Source organism: Sus scrofa, chromosome 6 (genome assembly GCF_054392235.1).
Source record: "Sus scrofa isolate SSC_HxYL_T2T_F1_AM1 chromosome 6, Sscrofa_HxYL_maternal_Yorkshire_Landrace_v2.0, whole genome shotgun sequence".
Classification (NCBI taxonomy): domain Eukaryota; kingdom Metazoa; phylum Chordata; class Mammalia; order Artiodactyla; family Suidae; genus Sus; species Sus scrofa.
Genome location: NC_139388.1, coordinates 140,501,307 through 140,526,950, shown reverse-complemented (window position 1 = coordinate 140,526,950; position 25,644 = coordinate 140,501,307). Strand labels below are relative to the sequence as shown.

At 39.0% G+C, this 25,644-nt stretch overlaps 1 protein-coding gene and 1 long non-coding RNA gene across 2 annotated transcripts in view; one reads left to right on the top strand and one right to left on the bottom strand.

The window, feature by feature from the left end:
* The window catches only part of PIGK (phosphatidylinositol glycan anchor biosynthesis class K), a 117,148-nt gene extending 107,747 nt beyond the window's left edge, over positions 1-9,401 (bottom strand). The window contains 3 exon segments of the mRNA NM_001032358.1: positions 1,898-1,989; positions 5,319-5,372; positions 9,286-9,401. Of these exon segments, the coding sequence (NP_001027529.1) occupies positions 1,898-1,989; positions 5,319-5,372; positions 9,286-9,378 (239 nt within the window). The 5' untranslated portion in view covers positions 9,379-9,401.
* A 99-nt stretch (positions 9,402-9,500) lies between these two features.
* Positions 9,501-20,152, top strand: LOC146402840 (uncharacterized). Its single transcript, XR_014807962.1, has 3 exons — positions 9,501-9,822; positions 11,985-12,128; positions 18,507-20,152. It is a non-coding gene; the product is annotated as an uncharacterized LOC146402840 (long non-coding RNA).
* Positions 20,153-25,644: the final 5,492 nt, after the last annotated feature.

Genomic DNA, 25,644 nt, shown 5'->3' with positions numbered 1-25,644 from the left:
TCCATTATAGCTGGTTTGCAGTGTTCTGCCAGTTACATATACATGTTACCCAGTTACACATACATGTATACAGCTTCCTTCCAAATAGAATATTTTCTATTAATCTCTATTAAGTAACAAATGGTTTAAATCAACTATTTAAATTTCCAATTCATTCCCCAATAAAGACTTTATAAACAGAGATGTAGACAGGAAAGCATTTGAAACAGGAATAAGCTTTTTAGCGAACATTCTTCAGAAACCCAGGGACAAACTTACTAATCATAATATATAAAATATATCCTCAAGTTATAGTCTATTTCTAAAAAGTTTCTCTAAATCTTACTTAAACCATTTAAATATATCCTAATGACTTTATAAAGATTCATTTACCAAAATGAAACCTACTGCCAAACCATGCACAGTAATTCCCTGGAAGAGCACATAAAATACAGAAGCAATGGGAGTTAAAAAATAAAGGACCAATCACACATACCCATATGAGGAGAAGCAACTGACAGATAATGGTAATTGGCTAATTACAAGAATAGTTATACTTGATAAAGCAAATCATCCTTTCTCAGACTTAATTTAATGTATTTTTTTAAAAATGGTATCACCAAGTTACCTCAATTCCCAATGAAATACAGGAATTAAATTATAGTTCCCAGCCTACAGTTGTCAGCTTCTGAGGCTAAAATAAACTATTAACACAGACTGTAACATAACTTTGTTTCCCGAGTCATGCACGGCTTCCTTTCTGCTCCTGCAGCACTTTATACATTGCTCTCCTCACTTTTCATTACAAGTACCTAAATCCTGCAAAAAGGGTACCATTATCGCCATGTAATAGCTGAGGAAACAGGCTTAGGATGGCTAAATGACTTAATCAAAATCACCATTAAACCCTGATTTCAAACTCGCATCGTCCAACTGCAAAGCTCTTTCGTACTGCCTCACAGGTAGAGAGGGAGGAAGGGCTACATAAATCAAACCTAAATAACTGGACCAACTGCAGTTTCTTCTGTAATTGCTTTGGAGGTAGCAAAAATAGATGTATCACATCTGACAAACCAAATGTGGAGGACATGTATCTGGGGGTGGAGGTATGGGGCTCTGCTTAGTACCTGAATTCCCTCATACAGTTAGGAAATAGACCACTTTATAAGTCTCCACAGAAGGCAGAGCCCCCCAGTCTCTATATAGAAACTAACAAAGCTATATGGTCCTTCTTCCTATCACCCCTGCAGCATGGACATGGGTGCTTAATCTATGCTCTGCCAACAAGACATTCCCATCAGACTCTAAATTAAGAGCTAGAGACAGTAAGAAGTCGAGATGGCAAAGGTCAGATTTTGGCAGCAGGCAGCAATAGCAACGTTAAGTTTCCAAGGGCAATAGTAGCAGCTATGCAGTAGCCGAATTTAGTCTTCAGCAATTCAAGGCTGCACTACTGTCACCGGACTGGTTTTATGCCACGATTTTAGAAATGTCTTTTCTGTTACCTTGTTTTCTTTGTTCCTGACTCTTTAAAGCTTCAGCCTTCCCAGCAATTTGGTAAGCTAATCAATATGCTTTCAGTAAATACCTTTTTTACTTGAATCAGTTACAATTGCCTTCTGTTGCCTATAATTAAAAACCCAGACTGAGGCATTTAATAATTAAATAATGCTGAACAATTATACTTCATCAAATCTTTTTACCTTAGTATTGACTGCTGTTTCATATACTTTGCCCTCATGTCTTATGCAAAAGTTACTTTATACATGATGGTATATTATTGCTCTAATAATAACAAAAACTTCATATTAGGTTTCTTTATGTTTTTCAAAAGCAATACAAAGACACAAATATAATACAATCATCTAAGGGTGATTTTCACTGAGGCTCAGAGTTAAGCTTTATTAAGAATTCTTACCTGTCAGGAATACCTAGCCTCTTGACACTTCTATAAACAGAAAGAGTATTTGCAACATGCCGATAATTAAACCAGAACCGGGATGTACACACCTAAAATGTTAAAACAAACATATTGTTTTTAGGAATCAAAATAAGCTATAAAGTTCCAGAACTGTCTCTTTTTTAGTAGGATACAGAGACGCCTAAGAAAAAGAAAATATCATAATTCAGGCCTAGACACAACAAAGCACATAAAGAATTGTTAATAAAACCAATCTCTCTAGGGAGAGGGCTTTCACAACTCATCTTAAGTGAAAAAAAAAAAATTCAGCTGAAGAGAAAACAAATCTTTGGGTAATTTAATCAAATACTGAACCAACTTAGTTATTCTCAATTTATGTGTTTTTATAATGTTCCAATTTCTAAAATGTTAAATTCTTCAGAACCAAAGACAGTGCCCATTATCTTTTCACAGAATAGAAAAGAAAATTAGCTACATTGGGTTATATAATATTCCTTTCACTCTGGATTGCTTCCTCCTTTTAGTTGTGAAAAATGTAAGATAGAGACTAAAACATAGCATAGAAAACAGTTTTAAATGCACAAAAGAGAATGCATTATAAAAAAGCTGGGAACTGAGTACAAAACTAGAAATGATTCCAGGAGGCTTATACTTAAATAGAAAAGAAAGAAAGAAAATGAAAAGAAACTGGAGCTCCTGCTGTGGCACAGTGGGTTAAAAATCCAAATGCAACAGCTCAGGTCACTGCTGAGGCACAGGTTTGATCCCTAGCCCAGAGCAGCAGGATAAAGGATCTGGAAGCATTGCTGCAGCTGCAGAGATTCAATCCCTGTCCCAGGAACTTCCATATGCCATGATGGGTGCGGCCTTTAAAAAAAAAAAAAGAAGAAGAAGAAGAAAAGAAACTGACTCCTTAAAAAAGGTATTAAAGGTACTAGGAAAATACAAAGCTATGCCTCAAAAGCCAGTCCGCTTGAGCATCTGTTTCAAATGAAGTAAACAGAGATTGGGTCAGTTGATAGTATATCTACCCACTAAGCACCCTCCCACCTCCCACATGCATCACTGATATTAAGTATAATGACGGTTTTGAGACTAGCACAAATGTTCTTCTCCTGCAAACAGAAAAAAACTACAAGGTTTTTTTTTATTAACATGAATTTTCGACCCGGAATCCAATAAGGAAAAAGACTAATTCTTGACAACATAAAAACGTAAAACCTCCGTAAGTCAAGAATACATACCATAAAATCCTAACAGAAATGAAAAACCTGAAATAATTATAACTCAATATGAAAAAGATGAACCACCCAATTTTGAAAAATGGGCAGAGAATGAGATCAAGCATTTCATAATGAAAGTATTAAAAAGTGGACAATAAAACTCTTAAAGATGTTCAATTTCTATCATAATTTAAAATACACAAGGAGTTCCCATTGTGGCTCAGGGGTAACAAATCCAACTGGTATCCAGGAGGATGCAGGTTTGGTCCCTGGCCTTGCTCAGTGGGTTAAGAATCCAGCATTGCTGTGAAGCTGTGGTGGAGGCAGCAGACACAGCTTGGATGTTGCATTGCTGTGGGTGTGGTGAGGGCCAGCAGCCACAGCTCCTATTGGACCTCCAGTCTGGGAACTTCCATATGCCACAGGAGCAGCCCTAAAAAGACAAAAAAAATAAAAAAAATAAAAAACAAATAAGTTCTGAAAAATAATAAAATACACAAATCATGGAGTTCCTATTGTGGCTCAGCAGTAACAAACCTGACTAGGATCCATGAGGATGCAAGTTTGTTCACTGGCCTCACTCAGTAGGTTAAGGATCTGGCAGTGCCAAAAGCTGCAGTGTAGGCCACAGATGCGACTTGGATCTGGTGTTGCTGTGGCTGTGGTGTGGGCAGGCAGCTGCAGCTCCCATTCGACCCCTAGTCTGGGAACCTCCAAATGCCCTGGGTGCAACCCTAAAAAAAAAAAAAAAAAAAGACAAAAAAATAAGATACACAAATCAAATTGATAACTATCCAAAAGTCGACAAGTCATACCATCAGCAAGGATGTGGGGAATGACTACTATCAGCGCCTACTGATGGGAATATAAACTAATATAAACCTTCCAAAAGAGTAATTTGAACACATATCATTTAAAAACATACTTTTTAAAAAGATATTAGCTTATATAAGTATGCAAATGTATCTACTATATCAAGAATTTTCATTATAATGTTGTCTATATTAGTAAAAATCAAACCAAAAAGCTAGAAACGAAATCACTATCTATCAGTATTATGTTTTTAACCATGAGTATGGATTATCCTTATAACTTTTTTTATTAAACACAAAAATGTTTTATTTAAAGCAGATCCTGAGACTAAAATGGAATCCAATTTTCCCTCTATCTCCCTCTGGTGGCAGGTGTTCTCAATACTATTACAAGAGCAAAGGGGGGAGTTCCTATTGTGGCTCAGCAGTAAGGAACCCAACTAGCATCCATGAAGACACAGCTCATGTGTCCATCTCTGGCCTTGCTCAGTGAGTTAAGGTTTCAGCCTTGCCGTGAGCTGTGGTGTGGGTTACAAATGAGGCTTGGATCTGGTGCTGCTGTGGCTGTGGCACAGACTGGCAGCTGCAGCTCTGATTCAACCCCTAGCCTGGGAATTTCCATGTGCTGTGGGTGTGGCCCTAAAAAAAAAAAAAAAAACACACAAAAAAACAAGAGCAAAGAGGCATTTCATTTACCTCTGTTCATCTAGTCAAGACCAAAAACAAATTAATTCAAACTAGGGGAAAAACATATATTTTAAAATCTGAATTATATAACATTGAAAGAAATGCATATTTTATACTTTCAACTTGGCTCTGGTCAAATTTCAGAATTTTCCATTTAAGAAAGTACAATTAATTGAAGTCTCACTCTCTTAAGTCTGAATTAATGTGTAAAATAATCCACAAAACATGAAAACTACAGCTGTGAATTACTCAGTAATAATTCTTCCTCACCTTCTGTTTCTCAACTGAGACTCTTCTAAACTTTTCTGTATAATTTGAATTTTCTACAATGATCATTTATTTTCGTAAACAGAAAAACAAAAAATAAAAATAAATAATATCTATAAACTAATATTATAAATACAATTATTAGTTTTCATTATGAAAATAATTCTATACTTTATAAAATGCCTCCTTTAACCACAGCACCCCTTATTTATTTTTCTATTTATTTATATATCGCTACTTGACAGATACACTGAAGGCAAAAAATATTATTAGCTGATGTGGTCAACTTAAAATATAGCCAAAATAAAAATAAATAATTTCTGTTATAGATATAAGAAACAAATTTTATTTTCAAGAACTTGATTCATGCAAACTTTCTCAGACACATATCTAATGTAAACAAGGTATACCTTTACAGAAAACACTTACCAAAACTGCCCAATTGTTTGTATGGCCACTTCTAAAGAACTGTTCTGCTTGATCCTATCAGTCAAATAATAGTAAAAAGATTAGAAGAAAAAAACCACATTTCCCAGAATAAAGACTGATAAAGATAGTTAAAATTTAAGGAGTTTTTACAGTTGTAATAAGTCATCATTGTACAAGTTTATAAATATTCTAGTCTTAGCCCTTATGAAATACAGAAACTTTTTGTTGGTGGTGGGCCTTATTGGGAGAGGAGCTAATTGTTTTTAAACATTTTAAAAATTCAAATATAGTCAGCACTTCCTCAAATGCTTCTAGTTTTCCATTCAGTCTTCAAATTGTGAATGACTTATTTCATGTCTCAATTGTATGCAAAACAATACCCTTCTTGATGAAATTTCATTCAATATTTCTTCCTCTTCTGTGCTTCCTTTTATTTGAACTCACCAAATGATGTGATTGAACACTTTCTCTAGCATACTTCCATGTACCATTTTGCTAATCTGTTAAAAGTCTGAATTACATTTGCTATCACAGAACATGAAAAAAACTCAGCATTCAAGACCATCCAGACACCTAATGAATATGACTTTCATTATATATTAAAATAATAGGGAATATAAACCATAATGACCTCAGATCTACTCTCAAAGAGTGTTAATTACTAGAACGGTCAGACTGCCCAGACTCAAATCTGCACACTGCTACTTACTACCTGCATAAACTTAGGAAAGCTGCTTAACTTCTCTGTGCTTCCATTTCCCTATCTATAAAATGGTAATATTACCTGACCCAGAGAATGGAGGAGCAGTGACGGGAATACAATAATTGCACAGCAAATATCAGCTGTTTCAATTTGCAGCTGGCAAGAAAACTTCAGGGAAAATGAAACAAAAAGTCCACTCAAGTGTGTGTGTGTGTCATAAATACATACATACATATAAGGGGGGGATTTTTTTAAACTTTCTCAACAAAAAGCAATATACTATAGTCGTTTAGGAACTTGAAGATCGAAGTTTCAACCCACATCTTATCCCTCACCTGGCTGCAAGACTAGAGTAAGTCATTTAGCTCTTTAGACTTGATTTTCCTCATGTAGAAATGAGTTGACCCAAGAGTCTCTAATGTCCCTTCCAGCTCCAAAATTTTTACATCAAGACTTCGGTGAAAAAAATTAAGATGGCAAACTCTTTTGTGAATGTTTAAACAATATGAACACTGCAAAGTTATTTATTTCACATGCAGTTAGTGGAGCACTTATCATGTGCCAGGTACCATGTGATGCAGAATGATTCAAAAATCAGTAAAATGTATGCTGGCTTCTCTCAAGAATCCCAGAGTTAGAGTTCAAAGACAAGCATGCAAACCCATTACACTACAATGTAACACTCATTCATCACATTCATTGGCACCAAGTGCCAGTTACTGTCCTCAGGGCTCAGAATACAATGATGGCAAAAACAGTGTGAGTACTTACCTCCAAATAGGTTACTATCCAATTTGGTAAACACATATTAAGCAGATAAGTACAAACTACAAATTCTACCAAGGTAAGATCTATACTGTCATGGAAGAGTGTAATAGGGGCACCAGACCTGATCAGGGACTGGGAGTGGGGAGGGCAGACAGGGATGTCAGAGAAGGTTTCGCTAGAGAAGTGAAATCCGGGTTAGGATCCAAAGATAATGAGACGAGGGAAGATAATTCCAGACAGAGGGAACATGGGCCCTAATGGCAGAAGGGAGCTTAAAGGTTTCTAGAAACTTAAAGATTATCATGACTATAAGTTTGAAAATGAGAGTGGGGAGAGATAACTGGAGGTGTAGGCAGGAGCCCAAGTATGTGAGGCCCTGTTAATGGGTCGTGATCAATATTTAGTTCTTTACCCTTAAAGTAACATTAAGGTATAGATGGGTGACATGATCTGCCTATTTATGATGTGGGTTTTTTTTTTGGGGGGGGGCGTCTTTTTAGGGCTGTACCCACAGCACATGGAAGTTCCCAGGCTAGGAGTCTAATCGGAGGTACAGCTGCCAGCCTACACCACAGCCACAGCAACACAGGATGCAAGCTACATCTGTGACCTACACCACAGCTCACAGCAACACTGGATCTTTAACCTACTGAGTGAGTCCAGGGATAAACCCCGCAACTCTGTGGTTCCTAGTAGGATTCGTTACCACTGAGCCATGAGGGGAATTCCAGATCTGCCTATTTAAGTTACTCTGGCTGCAGCTTGGAGAACAGACTGAAAGGAGAAAAGGATGACTTGAGGCAGACCAGTTAGGGAGCTAGTGCTCTCTAAGTGAGTGAGGTGTAATAGACAGTACAAGGCATACATGGGTTATAATAGGTGAGTGCTATAATAGCTAAGTGCACAAATTACAACAGTAAAGGCAAAAGTAAAGGCTGGGGAAAGCTTCTAAAATTTATTGCAACTTAGTAAATGAGTAAACAAAAAAATAGGAGAAATAAAATATGATAATATAAAAAAAGCAAAGTAATTAACTACAAAAAAGAGTAATGGTTTCCAAAATGAAGTATACAAAATAATCTGCTAAAATAAATAAGGAAAATAGAACTTCTGTTCATATTTATATTACCTAAACAAGATGCTTTATAAATATTGAATACACAAATTAGCTGTAATCCAGAGTTCCTGTTGTGGCTCAGTAGGTTAAGAACCCAACATTGTCTCTGAGGATGCTGGGTTTAATACTAGGCTCAGTGTGTTAAGGATCCAGCATTGCCCTAAGCAGCGGCATAGGTTGCAGATGCGGCTCAGATAGATACAGTATTGTGGGGCTGTGACGCAGGCCAGCAAGTGCAGCTCTGATTCAACCCCTGGCCTGGGAATTTCCATGTGCTGCAGGTTCAGCTGTTAAAAGAAAAATAAATCAATAAACAAACAAACAAAGAAGCAGTAATTCATGAACAGAAACAGAGAATGCATGCTGTCTATCGTTTCTAACTGGTAGGGGTATGTAGTCAAAAACTTTTGAGTCCATTGGTCTAAGATCAAGGTTTGAGGTGGAGGAGAATGGACTCCTATATGAAGACTGGGAAAGTAGGCAGAGACCAGGTCAAGATTTTTAGACTTCATTCTGTAAGCCATGGAAAAATATGCAAAGATTCAATTAGAGGAATAACCTGATCGAGTTTACATTTGATGAAGACTAAAGTGAGGGAGTCTGGAAGCATGGAGGAAACAAGATAAAGTTATTTTAATAGATGAGGCGAGAAATGACCATTCAGTGAGAATGCATTCAGCAAGTGATAGGTACAAGAAAGGAGGAAAGTAATTTTAAAAGTTCAGAACAAAAAAATTAGTGATTAAAAAGTGAGGTAGAAAGGAGTTTATTTTTAAACTCCCCAGGTTTCTAGCTTAGGAGGAACGGCACAGGAGATGGGGTAGGCAGAAGTTAAAACATGGCCACAAATCTTCAAATGTTGGCTGACTCCAGGGCCCTTGGCCAGCTGGATATTCTGGCCTGAATAATGATGCTAGAAACAGGCTGCAGAACTGGACCGAGGTATTATCAGACTACAGGAGATCGTAAAAAGGTTTATAATGGACGGGAAGGTAGTATGAGCCAAAAGTAAAACACAGGATCCATCTGACTCAGATTAAACGAGGGAGCTGTATTTAGTAGCAAGAAATTAGGTGAAGCACTCAGTCTGACCTTCCACCTGCTAGGGACCGCACACTCGTCTGAGCCAAGGATCAGGCCCTCCCTGGCCTCCCAATACTCGATTCTTTTAATGCATCTTTTTAAAAGGCTCCAACAGACAGGCACTGTCCAATCCCGCCCCCTGTGACACCCTCCCCACAGCCCACGCAGCCTAGTAAGAGGCTGGTGACTCCAGGAGGCTTCCCTCGGCGGCTGTGAATCGGACATCTGCCGGGCGCTCACGGCCACGACACAGCTGTCCCCCCGGGGCCCTGTCGCTCAGAGCGCCTGGCTCCTACCTCGATCTGACTAGCGGCCAAGCTGCCGAAGGGCAGGAGCAACAACCCTGCCAGGGTGGTAAAACCCCGGCAGAGAAACCAAGTACCGACCATATTGACCGGCTTCAGCCTCCCGCACCTGGAGGGGCGGAGCGAGTGCCGTAAAGCAGCGCTGGGCGGGGCGGGGCTTTGCGTGCGCGTTTCTTTGGTTTGTTTCCTTTTTTTTTTTGTTTTGCGACTCCTGCCGCGCCTCCTTGGCAGCCTTTAGGTGTCCGAACTTTAACAGACCTGGAGTCCCCAGCTAGCCGGGGCACGGTAGATAAAGGACATTGATCCTTTCTCTTTAACTGCATTTTCAGTTTTTGTATTGTAAAATAGATACAACGTTGTAAAACTTTATTGAAAGGTGAGGGAGAAAAACGTGTGATCTCATAAACTTTCAGAAGCTGTTATTTCCTTTTTGGCACAGTGCTGCCCATTCTGACTCTGTGAGGCATGATGTGGTGGGAAGAGTAAACTCTGAGACACGTTTAAAGGTGATCGGTTCCAGGTGAAAATGTGGGTGAATGCTGCAACTAACAGGCTGGGGGTCTATTATTAAAAACTTATTTAGAAATTAGTTACATTTTTGTTTCTTCGTAATTATAGTGCTAAAACATCTCAGAACGTGAGGATTTAACAAGATTTTGTGTATTCATTCCATTGTGTTCATTATATGCATTCAGTTTTATTTTATTTTTTAATTAAAGCATAGTCAATACATAACATGCGGACTTTTTTCTTATATTATCCTCCATCATGTTCTATCCCAAGAGATTGGGTATAGTTCCCTGTGCTGTACAGTGGCTCTCATTGCTTATCCATTCTAAATGTAATAGTTCGCATCTACAAACCCCAAACTCCCAATCCATCTCACTCCCTCCTCCTCCCCCTTGGCAACCGAAAGTCTGTTCTCTATGTCTGTGAGTGTGTTTGTTTTGAAGACAGATAGGTTCATCTATGTCATGTTTTAGAGTCCACATATAAGTGATATCGTGTGTTATTTGTCTTTCTCTTTCTGACTTCACCAAGTATGAGAATCTCTAGTTCCATCCATGTTGCTGCAGATGGCATTATTTCATTCCTTTTTATGTATATGCATTCAGTTTTAAATTATTCTTTGCATTTAGCATGACATAAACATGTGTTTATGCTGCTTTGTCATGTATGCAATTTTAACTTTTTTTTTTTTTTTTTTTTTTTTTGGCTTTTAGCGCTACACCTGGCATTGGAAGTTCCCAGGCAAGGGGTCAAATCAGAGCTACAGCTACTGGCCTACACCTCAGCCACAGCAATGCCAGATCCAAGCCGCATCTGCAACTCATGGCAATGCCGGATCTTTAACCCACTGAGCGAGGCCAGGGATTGAACCTGCATCCTCATGAACACTAGTTGGATTAATTTCTGCTGAGCCATGATGGGAACTCCCTAACATTCATTGTTAACATGGAATTTATCCCTTATTATGCTTCAGCCAAAGTAATTTGCCCTCTTTTGAGCAATACAAAGTCTCTAAGTTTTACTATTAAAATAAAATTGGAAAGAGTCTTTGGTCATTTGGCCTTTTACATTTATGAATTATTTTCTTTGGATAATTTTCCTGGAATGGGAATCTTGAATTGTAAGATACATGCAATTATTTGGCATTTTTATATGCTATTAAAAGTTATTACAAGATAATGGCTATAATTTTCTGTGCTATATAGTATATCCTTGTTGCTTATCTATTTTATACATAGCAGTTTGTGTCTCTTAACCCCTTACCCTTAATTTGCCCCTTCCCTTTTCTCTCTCCTTTCTGGTAACCACTAACTTGTTTCCTATATCCATGGGTCTTTCTTGTTTTGCTGTATACATTTGTTTAAATTATTTTTTAGAGTCTACATGTGAGCATTATCATAGAGTATTTGTCTTTATCAGACATATTTCACTAAGCATAATAATCTCTCTCTCTCTATGTGTGTGTGTGTGTGTGTGTATATATATAAAATCACATCATCTTTATCCATTCGTCTGGTGATGAACACTCGGGTTGCTTCCATATGTTGATTATTATAAATAGTGCTGCTACGCATTGGGATGCATGTGTCTTTTTGAATTAGTGTTTCTGTTTATCCATGATGTTTTTACTATTGCTCTTCAATGAAGTAATAACTCAGATTGACACCGTTGACTCTCTTTTTGGATCAGTGTTTATTCTTGCTCCCTCCTCTTACCTACATTCGTATCATATCTTCTTTTTCTTTCTCTTTTTCTCTCTTTTCTGTACCAGGAACACCATTGTGTTATTCATTCACTCAGTGGATATTTATTAAACACCAGTTATGTACAGGCATCGTGCTAGTAGTCATGGGCAGTAGAAGAGAGGACAAAACTGAGCATGTTTCTGCCTTCATGGAGCTTACAGTCCAGGGGAGGCAGATATTAACAGTAGAAGCATTTAAGCAAATGTTAAAGTCTTAGCAGGAGGGTTCCTAGTAGGGGACCCAACTTTGTAAGAAAAACCAGGTTAGGTTTCCTTGAGAAAATTGACCTGAAATTAATGAGCTCTTGAGGCAAAGATGGAGGGGAGGGAAAAGCTTTCAAAGCAGAGGAAATAGCTCTTGCAAAGAACCTATGGAAGAGGGAAGCCTGCAGTATTACAAGAAACTTTGTAATCATTTCTGACTTTGTGCTTGCAGTTCAAGAACAAAAGAGTGAGTCCAGCAAGATGAAACTGCATTGCTAAGCAGGTGCCACCTCCCTTCAGATCCTTGAGGGTCAGGTCATGGAAAGCTTCAGAATGGTAAAGATCATGCTGGCTCCCAAGAGGAGAATGGCTACAGGTAGAGCACTGGGAAGGCCACTGTTACAGTCCAAACAGTGGTAGCTTGGAGCAGAGTGGTAAGAGTAAAGATAATGAAAAATGAAGAGAACCAATAAGAATTTTAAGATTACAACTAACAGAATATGATGGGATCATATTTGGGAAGTAGGGGAGAGAACAATTTCAAAGACAACTTTTGGATATCTGACTTGTACAACTGATACATGGTAGTATATATATATATTTTTAACATAAGATGCACAGGAAGTGATCAGGTTTAGGTCACATATACAAGTAAGATCTGGTTTAAACATTTACCCAGAGCAATTTGGAGGCAGACTTGCCTTAATATTATGATAAGTACTTCTATACTACTAAATAAGTATTGTTATAAAGTAAATGAATGAAAAGGATAAATTTAATCAGGATCAGAACATGGCCCTTGAGAGAGATTCTGCTGTGTGCTTTACACTATACAGTTTAATTGCTACAGGCAAATCTGTTTGCTACAAACAAACAGGACCAGAAATATGCGCTGGAGACATTTCACATCCAACAGTCAAAATGTTTCTTTGGACAAGATAATATTCAATAGAAAGGATGTTAGATATATAGTAAAATACAAAGAGAAAAAAGCAGTTAAAATGAAGCAAAAACATTTATTTCCAGTGTATTTGTATCATGTTCTAGTACTTTTTTTTTATTTTGCACCATTTTAAATTCCACTTCAGGTTGACCTCAAATACTTTTCTCCCCTTCTTCTCATGAGCCATTTAATAATAGTTTGTTACGCTGTAATCAGTTTCCAATTCATGACCTTCTCACTAGCTTCAGAACTAATGCAGAAAGACATTGCTTCAGTGCAAGAGGAGAGTAACTGCCCTTCAAAAGACTCATTTCTGGAAATCCTGTGTTGCCATTAAGATGCCATTATGACTTGCAACAGGAAACTACTGCACGTACTTCAGCTGTGGACAGTGGTTATTCTCTGGGGAGCTGAGAACGAAGATTGGGGTCTAAGAGAGCTTTTACTCTCCATTCTTCTGTAATATGTGAACGTTTTGTTTTATTACAGATTTATGAAGTAACTTTAATCAAAATAGCCCTTAAAAGATAAACTAGGAGTTCCCTGGTGGCCTAGTGAGTTAAAGATCTGGTGTGGTCACTGCTGTGGCTTGAGTCATTGCTGTGTCGTGGTTTTGATCCCTGGCCTAAGAACTTTTTGCATGCTATGGGTGCAGCCAAAAAAAAAGAGAGAGAGAGATAAACTATGTAATATTAAGTGAAAAGACAAAGTGTAAAAAATTGTATATGGGGGAGTTCCCGTCGTGGCGCAGTGGTTAACGAATCCGACTAGGAACCATGAGGTTGAGGGTTCGGTCCCTGCCCTTGCTCAGTGGGTTAACGATCCGGCGTTGCCGTGAGCTGTGGTGTAGGTTGCAGACGCGGCTCGGATCCCGCGTTGCTGTGGCTCTGGCGTAGGCTGGTGGCTACAGCTCCGATTCAATCCCTAGCCTGGGAACCTCCATATGCCGCGGGAGCGGCCCAAGAAATAGCAACAACAACAACAACAAAAAAGACAAAAGACAAAAAAAAAAAAAAAATTGTATATGGAATAATTTCTCAACCATGTAAAAACTGGACAAAGATAAGAAAGAAGCTTACCAAAATGTTAGCAGCTTTGGGTCCTAAGTAGGGAGATTGTGGATGTTCAGGATTCATTTTTCTGTTCATTCACCCTAGTTATCCATTGAGCATCTACTCTGTGCTGGAGAATGTGCTAGGAGCTGAGATTGCAGGTGGAAATGAAATAGACAGGACCCTTGCCTTCATGGAACTTATCCATGGTAGAGAAGGCAGATATTAAACAATCACCCAAATTATTAATTAATTATATTGTGGTAAGTTCAACAAAGGAGACGTACAGGTGACATCATCATGTCCTTGGGGAGACTAACCTAGTCAGGGACTGCTTTCCTGAGGAACTGAGAACCGAAGGATGAGTGGGAAATGGCCAGACAGAGATGGAAAACAAAATTTTCTTCATTTCCTCTAAAGAGCGCGTTATCACTTTTACTATCATAAAAAAGAGTCCTTTTAGTTTATTTTAAAGGAATAACTAGCACTCCTTCTTCTCTTTATATCTGGAAACAGCAGCTGCTCAGTGCTGGAAATGGTCTGCTTGTACTGCTTGATTTAGCCAAATTTAGTTTAATGAGCAGACATTTTTCTCTCTCTCTCTCATATACTTCAGTCAAGTGAAATATTTAAGTTAATAAATTGAAGACATTGGACAAAAAAAGCAAAATACAATGATGGTTAAATAGCCTCTTTTGTGCACAGTCTACATTAGAAAACTATTAGATTTATTACCTTTTGGTAGTCAGTCTATCAAGAAGAACTGTGCAATGCACGTAACATTGACCTTGAGGGAAATAAGACCCAGCTTCTTTGCCCATCACAATTCTACTTTTATCAGATCAAAATTAAAGAATGCAAGTGAAGGAACAAAGAACAATTTTGAAATCAACTATCACCAACAAATTTTTCTCAAAGTAATTTCATAAATGAAATAACTGGATATTAAAAAAATAAATATTCCAAATTTCTCAGTATTAGAATCTCCTATTATAATTTTTGGATGAGTAATAATTTTCCAAACTACAGTTTGAGATTACCTTCAAATGGGGAGAGGGCAGAATAACATCTGTATAATAAATATGTCTTCATTAATAACTACCGACAGCAAAATTGCTAAATAAATAAAATCTTATCAATTTGATTTAAGTGATCCTTTTTGTTTGTTTACTTTCTTGGGGTCTGTAATATTTTCAGCAGTAATGTCCTTAGTGAGAATCAGCACAAATATGCTTAGGTTTAATTTAAAAGTATCATATAATTGATTGTAATAATGATGACATCATAAATTATGTGTTATTTAGAACAGGTTTATTATCAGCTAAATTGCAAATAGAAGAGACTATGAATAAAAATACCATGTTATAATAAAATGGGAGACTTAAAATTCACAGGAAATAAATAAAATATTTTAGATCTGTGGTGGCTTGAAAACTGTCCTCTCAAAATTCTTGAACACCTGGAATCTCAGAATGTGACTTCATTTGAAAAGAAGGTTGTTGCAAATGTAATCAAAATAAGGATCATGGTGAGAACATACTGGATTAGGGTAGACCCCTAAACCCAATTACTTATGTCTTTATAAGAACAGGAAAGCACACAGAGAAATACACGGAGAAGTCATGTACACTGGTAGAGGAAGGAAACTAAAAGCCTCAGAAAACCAAGAATTGCTAGGAGCCACCAGAAGCCAGAAAGAAGCAGTGAAGGATTCTTCCCCAGAGCCTTCAGAGGGAATACAGCACTACCAATCCTTTGATTTCAAACTTCTAGTCTCCAGAACTGTGAGAGAAATTTTCTGCTGTTTTAAGCCATCTAGTTTGTGGTAGTTAGTTATGGCAGTGTTAGGAAACAAATATAGGCTGTAATGTGTCTATTTTCATAATGTGTCTATTTTCATAATCAGCCAGTGTATATTTTTATTAATTTATTTATTTGTTTATTCATTTATTTATTCATTTTTGCTTTTCAGGGCCGCACCTACAGCATATGGAAGTCCCCAGGCTAGGTGTGGAATTGGAGCTGCAGCTGCCAGCCCACGCCATAGCCACAGCAACGCGGGATCAGAGCCATGTCTGAGACCTGCACCACAGCTCACAGCCAACGCTGGATCTTTTAACCCACTGAGTGAGGCCAGGGATTGAACTCATGTCCTCATGGATACTAGTCAGTTTCATTACTACTGAGCCACAGCGGGAACTCCCAAACCAGTATATTTTAGTATTATGCTAGCTGCATTCTTTATTTCACCCACTTCTTTAACTTCTCTTAGGTAGAAATAGAGACTTAAAACAGTTTGTTTTGTGAAGATTATAACAATCAGTATTTATTTGTTCAACAAATATTTGAGCACTTGCCTCGGTAAGGATAATTTTACCCAAAAGTAACAGAAACTCCCTCTAAAATTGCTTTAAACCTTAAAGATATTTAATTACTTGGCAAGGCAAACAGTTCACTGAAAGGTGCTCTCAAGTTTGGCTTGCAAACTCAACTTTTTCCAAGACTAATTGTCTTCCTGTTCTGCCATCTCAGCGTATTGACTTTGAGATTCTGATTTGTTCTCTCATGGTAGCAGGATGACTGTTGAAGTTCCAAATATCATATTCTTGCATATCAAGGAAGACAATCTTAATAGCCTCCTAGTAGACTTCCCCTTATATATGATTATCCAGGGCTTGGCCACATGCCCATTTCTTGACATGACAAAAGGGGCAGAGGATTAATAATAGCCAAGATCAATCACTGTTTGTCACCAATGGCTGGTAACATTGCTTTCAGAACAATCAAGGGTTAAATTTTTTTTTAAAAAAGCTAGGGTTCTGTGAGCAAAGAAGGAGGAGTATAATCACTGGGGGAAAGATATGCATATTTAATTTCACAAGGCAAAGCGAGATTTTTCTCCAAGTTAGATGCTCGATCTAAGCGGCCACCAGTAGTGAATAGGGATTTCTTTGCTCCCACACTTGGCATTTCTCTCTCCTTTTTCCCGATTCTAATAGAGTTAAAATGATAAAGTGATAGCTCATTGTTTTAGCATGAGTTTGCATTTCTCTGAGTACTAATACTTCTGCAAATGTCTTCATATACTTGTTAACCTTTTAGATTTCCTCTTTTGAAAATTGACTGTTCACATTCTTTGCCCATTTTACAGTTGTTCCTTGTTCATTTGCATGAGTTCCTTACAAAGTACAAATATTTAATCCTTTATTAGTTTTAGACATTATTGATTTATTAGTTTTAGACATTTCATATATGTTCTACCCCTTCTGTCATTGTTCTTTCAATCTTTTCCATGTTGTCCTTTATTGAACATAAATCCTAACTTAGATTAAAATATGTGTACTTCACAGAGTTATTGTGGACTTTAAACATGACAGTGTTTGCAAAACTCTTGGCTACAGTGCCAGTTACAAAGTAAAAGCTTAATAAATAAATCTCAGATTGGAGTTCCCATTGTGGCTCAGTGGTTAACGAATCTGACTAGGATCCATGAGGTTGTGGGTTTGATCCCTGGCCTCACTCAGTGGGTTGAGGATCTGGTGTTGCCATGATCTGTGGTGTAGGTTGCAGACGTGTCTCAGATCCCACGTTGCTGTGGCTCTGGTGTAGACCAGCGGCTAGAGCTCCGATTAGACCCCTAGCCTGGGAACCTCCATATGCCGCAGGAAACGGCCCTAGAAAAGGCAAAAAGACCAAAAAAAAAAAAAAAATACTAACGAATATTTTTAACCACATCAACAAACAAAAAGCAAGATGGATAGATTTTAGTTACAAATATTTCAGTAACAAATATTTTAGTTACAATTACATGGAGCAGTCAGCCAAAGGGAAAAGGAGAAAACGTGAAAGACATGGGATAACCTATGGGTGCATAGTCATTACCTAGTCCTTTAGTATTTGCTACATATCAATACCTGACAGATTCATTAATGACTGAGAAATTTTTCAAGACTCACAAACTATTCCCCCAGCCTCAAAACTCTTTGCAGTAATGGCCTTGAATTTGCCCAAATGTCCACAGGTCCCTTCAGAGTAATACTCAGCATGTTGTATTGAATACTCAGCATTCAGTGTTCCTCAAATGTATATGGATGAGCAAATGATCATCACTTTAACATAAGGAAATTGGGGGTTTTCATTTCAGTTCGATAAATTTGGGTTAGACATCAGAAAGAAGTTCATAATGATAACATTTTTTAAGAAGGCTGTATACTGCCTCCTCTGGAGATTTTTGAGAATTTTGTAAAGACTATATATCTTTATAATGGTTTTGGCAGTAGGGCTTCTGCAGTTATCATCAAAAATTATATGATTCCAGGGAGTTCCTGTTGTGGTGCAGCAGAAACAAATCTGACTAGTATCCATGAGGATGTGGATTCAATCCTGGCCTCTCTCAGGGGGTCAGGGATCTGCCATTGCGGTGAGCTGTGGTGTAGGTCACAGACGTGGCTTGGATCCCGTGTTGTGGCTGTGGTGTAGGCTGGTAGCTACAACTCCAATTTGACCCCTAGCCTGGGGTGTGGCTCTAAAAAGACAAAAAAAAATTATATGATTCTGCATTTACACCTTAATCTTCTTATTTGTGCATTTAATTTTCTTATTGTCTAAGGAGCATACCTAACATGCAGAGCTCCTTCCAAGGTCCCCAAGACTAACAGTGATCAGTCTTGACTAGAAGCGCTTTTCTCAACTTCCTGTTTGTTGAATTTCTTGTGTTGAACCTTCTTTTCTTTCTTTTTTTTTTTTCCTTGCTTTTTAGGGCTGCACCCAAAACATGGAATTTTCCAGGTGAGGAGTCAAATCGGAGCTGCAGCTCAGCTGCCAGCCTTCACCATAGCCAGAGCAATGTGGGATCCTAGCCTCATCTGAGACCGACACCTCAGCTCATGGCAACGCTGGATCCTTAACCCACTGAGCAGCACCAGGGATCGAAACTAGGTCTTCATGGTTACTAGTAGGGTCCCCTGAGCCACAATGGGAACTCCGAACCTAATGATCTTACATATGAGTGACTTTTTATGGAGGCTAAAGCTGAACAGAGAACTCTAAACCCCCCCTTTTGGCCTCTGTTACTGCTGGTGGTTAAAAATATAGTCCCTGGATTCAGGACAGCTTGGGTTTTGGACTCAGCTGGATATTACTAGCTATGTCTCTTTGGGCAAGTTATATAATTCTTCTAAACTCTGCTGTTCTCATATGTTACCTGGAGATAATAATAATGCCTGCTTCATGAGATACTGCATATATGTGCATGCTGAAGCCCCTCATTCAGTATCTGATACCTAAAGAGTACTCAGTTAATAATTATTAACATTGCCTTCTTCCCATCCCCTATGGTCAGCCCTGTTCCCTGTCTCCAGCAAGTTGTCTAGTTTGTTTTCTACATGCCCCAATAAAACACCAAATTGTGGGTCTATGGGGGCAAAAATTATTCGGGTAATTCAATTTGTAACTGCACTGCAAAATGTACTTCCGCTTGCCTTCCTGGATTTTACTTACTTAATGAAATAATTTATTTTCTCTGCTCTTTTCTTTCCCATAACTTCAAGGAAAACTTTGCAAAGTTCAAAGTTCAAATTAGTGTTTCTAATGTTTCTATCTATGGGAATAGTAAAATAAATAGAGTTAAGTTTTACTTTACATTGCCAGACACCTCCCTATGTAGTGGCAGATTTTGGCTAAATAAATAAACTGAAAATTTCACATAAATTAGATCTTTCATAGAATTTCTAATTTTATCTGCCCATTCTGGTGAAAAAGCCTAATCTTTCCATGCATGGTTTCAAAAGCTTCTTGGACAATAAGAGGTAAGTTTTTTTGAATATAGAAGTACCCATCAGGAGTTCCCATCGTGGCGCAGTGGTTAACGAATCCAACTAGGAACCATGAGGTGGCGGGTTCGATCCCTCACCTTGCTCAGTGGGTTAAGGATCTGGTGTTGCCGTGAGCTGTGGTGTAGGTTGCAGACGCGGCTCGGATCCCACCTTGCTGTGGCTCTGGCATAGGCCAGTGGCTACAGCTCAGATTGGACCCCTAGTCTGGGAATCTCCATATGCCACGAGAGCGGCCCTATAAAAGGCAAAAAGACAAAAAAAAAAAAAAAAAAAAAAAAAAGTACCCATCAGTAAAAGCTATGTGGGGTTTTTATGTTGATAATTCCTATAGCTGTGTCCTATTGTTTCAAAAAATACGGAACAAAAATTCATTTAGTTCCTAAGGGCATTATCAGGTGTAGAGGTCTCAGAACAAACTTAATTGCAATAAAATGCATTTTTACTCCTTTCATTTGTACACAAAATGAATGTGAATGCTTTGTTTACATTTGATTTCTTCCTACAGTTGGAGCTTTTTATCATTTGAAATCTAAATTGACTTTCAAATAAGTAAAACAAATTTTAATGTTCCCACGTGGCTTTGTCTTGTTTTCTTTATCCCTTCTTTAAAGGAAATTTATAATTGTTTCAAAAAAAGAAAAGTTAATGAGGCCATTTTAAGACAAGCTCGAGGATTCAAAAAAAATTTGAGACACAATTAGAGAAAATTGTCTAAAACTGATTTTGGAGATCTTAGTGAAGACACAATTCAAGCAAGAGAAAGCATTTTCTGACTAACAACCACATTCCAGTCATCATAGTGAGCTCAACAGATAAAAAGTCGAATAGCACACAGTTCTTAGTTGCAAGGGGCTTATTCTGCAGGAAGAGAAACAGAGAGCAGCCACTTGAATAAATAATAGTGTAACAGGGTGCTAGAGCTATAATGAAAGTGTATTAAAGTCCTACTGAAGTGTAGAGAAATTGTTAATTTGGGTTTTCTCTAAGCCTAGTTTTCCCATTTGTACACTGGAGACTAACATTAGCCCTATCTCATAGCTCATTAAAAACATTAAATGAGGTGATAATGCGAAGTGTTCAGCATCGTGGCTGGCATATGGTAAGTACTCAATAAGTTTAACTATTTTTAGTATTGCTAAAATTATTATTAGCAAGAGTCAGGGAGGATTTTACTGAGCAGGCAAGATTAGAAGTGGGTGGTTCAAGATGGGGGGAAAGAATAAGAATTTGCCTGTTTGGAAGGAGCAAAAGTGAGGACATGAGCCAAGATACAAATTGGGGGTAAAGCATTCTGTTAACTTTTGAGGAAGGACGAGCACCCCAAGTAACTGGAACATCAGCGCATGGGTCTGAGTGGTGAGAAGGGCTACATGGTGAAGGGGCTTGGGCTCCAGGCCAAGGACCAAACTTCATCCCGTGGCCAGTACACAGCATTAACATTTTTTCAAGTAATGGAATTCTTTTGTGTTAGCAGTTTAAGGATCTGATGTTGTCACTGCAATAGCTCTGGTTTGCCGCTGTGGTACAGGTTCAGTCCCTGGCCCGGGAACTGGCACATGCCATGGGTGTGGCCAAAAAACATTTTTTTTTCCAAGTAACAAAGTAATCAAATTTATGTTTTTGGAAGACTGGTAAATATACTAGAGATAATTAGAAATCTATGATAACAGCTGATATGAGAAAAGTAATAATAGCTAACAGATAATGCTTATAATGTTCATATGCTAGTTGTTTGCCTATTTGTGTGTATTAATTTTAACAGCTTCATAAGGCAGGTGCTGTTATTACCTCCATTTTACAGATGCATAAACTTAGGTATCCATCAAATTATATATAATTTGCTTAAAGTTGCCATGGGTACCAAGTGTTGAGGCTAGGATTCAAACCCAAGGTGTCTTACTCCTGAGCCTGCATATTTAACCACTGTCCTTCACTGATTCTTAAATAAAAAGAGTCACACTAGAGAAAAAGCAGTAATGGAAAGAGATGCTGTTTTCAAGGGATATTTTGAAAGTAGAATCAACAGAATTTGATGAATGATTTTTCATTCAATAAAAATTGATCAAGTTTCTACCACATGGCAAGAACCTGTAGCTAAAACAATGAAAAACCAGGCAGGGCACCTGTTTTTCTGAAGCCTATATGCCAATTGAACAACAGACAATTTGTGGTTTATATTAAGAGCAAAGAGAGAAATAGAATGATAGGTAATAGAAAATAATGCAATGGGACTACTTTAGTTAGGTCAACTGTGGCTATGAGAAGGTGGCCTTTAATCTAAGCTATGAAGAATCCTAATAGGCCAGCCACAAGGTAGAAATTCAAGTTAGTTAGATTTTGGCAAAAGGAGACAAGTGGCAATGAGATGAGGTTGGAGAATTAAGCAGAGACCAGCTGTTGTAGGACCTGTAAGGTCATAGTAAAAATTTGGACATAACTCTGAGTGTTATGAGGTGCTCCAAAGGGTTTCAAGAAAAGGAGTGAATTGGTGGTGAGGGAAGATGAGAAATGAGAGGCACTTGAGGCTTCCTTCAGAATGGGTAATTAAAAAGATGATGCTGTTTCCATCACGAATGGCAAATACAGAAGGAGGAGCAAATTGGGGTTGTGGAGGCAGCTTTGGGCTATTTAGAGTTTGACCTACAGAGCCACCAGGCCAGAGACACAGGTCTAAGCTGAGCTTACTAGTAGAAGAGTCAAGAGTAGTCTTCAGGAGTTCCCGTCGTGGCGTAGTGGTTAACGAATCCCACTAGGAACCATGAGGTGGCGGGTTCGGTCCCTGCCCTTGCTCAGTGGGTTAAGGATCCGGCGTTGCTGTGAGCTGTGGTGTAGGTTGCAGACACGGCTCGGATCCCGCGTTGCTGTGGCTCTGGTGTAGGCTGGTGGCTACAGCTCCGATTCAACCCCTAGCCTGGGAACCTCCATATGCCGTGGGAGCAGCCCAAGAAATAGCAACAACAACAAAAGACAAAAGACAAAAAAAAAAAAAAAAAAAAAAAAAAAAAAAAAAAGAGTAGTCTTCAGGATTTGTGTCATAAGCTGGTCCTTGAAATCAATGACGATTTCACCCAGTGAACAGAACACCTGCAGATCAGGATTTAAGCAAAGACAAATGGAAAACCAGCCTAAGAAGGGGCATTCAGTGAGGAAGAAGAAGGACCAAAATGGAGGGGGTTTGAGGATATAGGGGATTGGGAAGGACCCAGGCAACCAACATCAAGAACAAAGGCCTGGGGGAAAGAGCTAGACTTGGGGATTCAGAGTTCATTATGATCTTTGCTAGAGCAATTAAAAATTACGTCTCAAGTTCCCATTGTGGCTCAGTGGTAATGAACCTGATTTGTATCCATGAGGACGTGGGTTCCATTCCTGCCCTTGCTCAGTAGGTTAAGGATCTGGCGTTGCCATGAGCTGTGGTGTAGGTCGCAGATGCAGCTCAGATCCCACGTTGCTGTGGTTGTGGTGTAGGCTGGCAGCTGCAGCTCTGATTCAACCCCTAGCCTGGGAACTGCCTTATGCCAGGAATGTGGCCCTAAAAAGAAAAAAAAAAAAATCATCTCTCATTTTCCACAGAAACCATCCAGAGCCCGGCCAATACAATTGCTGAAACAATGGGTAAAACCGTGCAACTGTTATCTTTATATTTTATGCGTCTGTTTATATGATTTTAATGACGCATTATTTCACTTCCTATTATTGTTTTGAGTTTCCAGTGGGAAAGATAGAGTAATCTGGTAGGAAAGCTTCAGGAAACAATTTAAGCTAACATTTGAAATGAAAATGTGCATTCCATAGATGGAATTGGGGATGCGAATTGGGGAGATATTTCAAATACCCAAGTGATGCAAACAAAATCGTAGGAGCCCAGAAGCAAAAGGTTCTAGGGAAATGGTAATTGGACTGATTTAGTGGGGCTAAGGGCTTTTGTATGGCAGGTTTTAGTAGTAAAGCTAGAAAGCTGGTTGGTAATAGAATGTGGAGGAGCTTAAATGCACAATTCAACATGTCTGAATCTTCTCCTGTAGGTAACAGAGAATCCAAGGTAAGACTACCATTCATCTGAGAACAGTGTTCAGCATACTTCAGGCAGCAAGCCAAGTTAATCTGAAGCCCTTTCTCAGTTAGGCAGGGGTCAGGTGATGACGAGTCTCTATCCAGTGGAGCCCTCATCAATCAAGACAGCATGCAGGGCTGGCACACAAAACCAAAGAACAAATACGCCAACAGACACTCAAAGTCAGAACCAGGCTAGAACATCCCAAATTTCCTCATCCATCTAAGAAGTAAGATGGAATGTGAGAGCCAAGATACAGAGTCAAAACAGAGAAAGAGTAACTAAGAGATCCGCAGAGGGTGGATGTGGAGGGGGCAGCGAGGCTAAAGAAATTCCCAAGTCATTGAGTTCCCTTTGTGGCCCAGCGAGTTAAGAACTTAACTAGTATCCATGAGGATGTGGGTTCCATCCTCGGCCTCACTCAGTGGGTTGAGGATCCAGCATTGCCATGAGCTGTGGTGTAGGTTGAAGATGTGGCTCAGATCCCCTGCTGCTGTGACTGTGGTGTAGGCCAGCAGATGCAGCTCTGATTCGACACGATCTTTGCCTGGGAATTTCTTTATGCCACAAGTGTGGTCCTAAAAAGAAAATAAATTAAAAAAGAAAAAGTAAAAAAAGAAATTCTCAAGTCAGAGTACAGGCACTGAGTAAGAAGCCTCCAGAGTCCAGTGGTGAGAGGCAGAATGGGGATGGGGATGCAGATAGAAGAGATATTTCAGAGTAAGACTATGTGAGATTTGTTGATTGTTAGACACCAAAAAGGGGAAGGGCTTTGGATGTGGTGAATGCAAAAATGGTGATGCTATTAATAGAAATGGGGAGAAAAGCAAAGACTAAGAGGTGATGGGAAGATGAAGAGTTGGGTTTTGAACATGTTATTCTGAGATGATGCTAGGTCCAAGGAGAAAGGCCTTCAAGGTCATTGAAATGAGAGATGGGAGGCCAAAATCAGAGGTAGACACTGTTTGTATAGCTAGCACCAGATGAAGTGTTGACACGTATGAAATTGCAAAGAGAGAGAGGTTAAGAGGAGAGAGAAAAATCAAGAGCCAAAACCAGAACTTCTTTGTTTGAGACAAAAAGTAGAAATGGAGAAAAAAAAGGAACTAATTGAACAGGTAAGAAGAAAACTGAAATGGACTAATGTCCCAGAACCTGCAGAGGAATATACGAATGGAGATGGTCTCTAGGTGAGAGTCGAAGCTGCAGGGTTATAGTTGCAGGTTCTCTCCAGTGTGTCCCCTGCTGCCTCTACAGCCACCTCCTCTGCCCATCCCCCAGCACGTCTTCATATAAGTAACACCCCTCATATAAGTAACATCCACTGCCTCCGGAGGAGAGCAGGAATGTAAGACACAGTCAATGACTATGTTTTTAATTCCAAAGTAAGCCCTTGAAACTCATAGGGCTTTGTTTTAAAAAGCTGAGCTCTAGGTAAATTGAGGCCTAAGACTTTTTCCAAAAAAGAGCCAAAGAGGAGTTCCTGTTGTGGCATAGCAGAAATGAATCCAACTAGTATCCATGAGGAAGCATTTTCAATCCCTGGCCTCACTCAGTGGGTGAAGGATCCAGAGTTGCTGTGAGCTGTGGTGTAGGTCACAGACCTAGCTCAGATCCCACATTGCTGTGGCTGTGGGGTAGGCCGGCAGCTGCAGCTCAGATTCAACCCCTAGCCTGAGAATTTCCATATGCTGCACCTGAGGCCCTAGAAGAAAAAGAAAAGAGAAGAAAAAAAAAAAAAAAAGAGTCAAAGTAACACCCACTTACCATATTCTGGGGAGAAGAGTCTCAAGAGGTCCTGAGAGGCCTTTGCTGCCCCATCCAAGAGCCGGTCTGGGGAAGGGTGGTAGGTAACAAGCCCACCATATGAATCTTGAAGAGCATCTGTAGACAAGACTGTGTCTGCATTACATAGAAGCTCTGCAGGTGAAGCACAAAGCACCCCAGAGAAGTGCATTGGACCACAACAAGGTGAAGGCAGGGGGACAGAGAAGCCTAGTGACCACAGG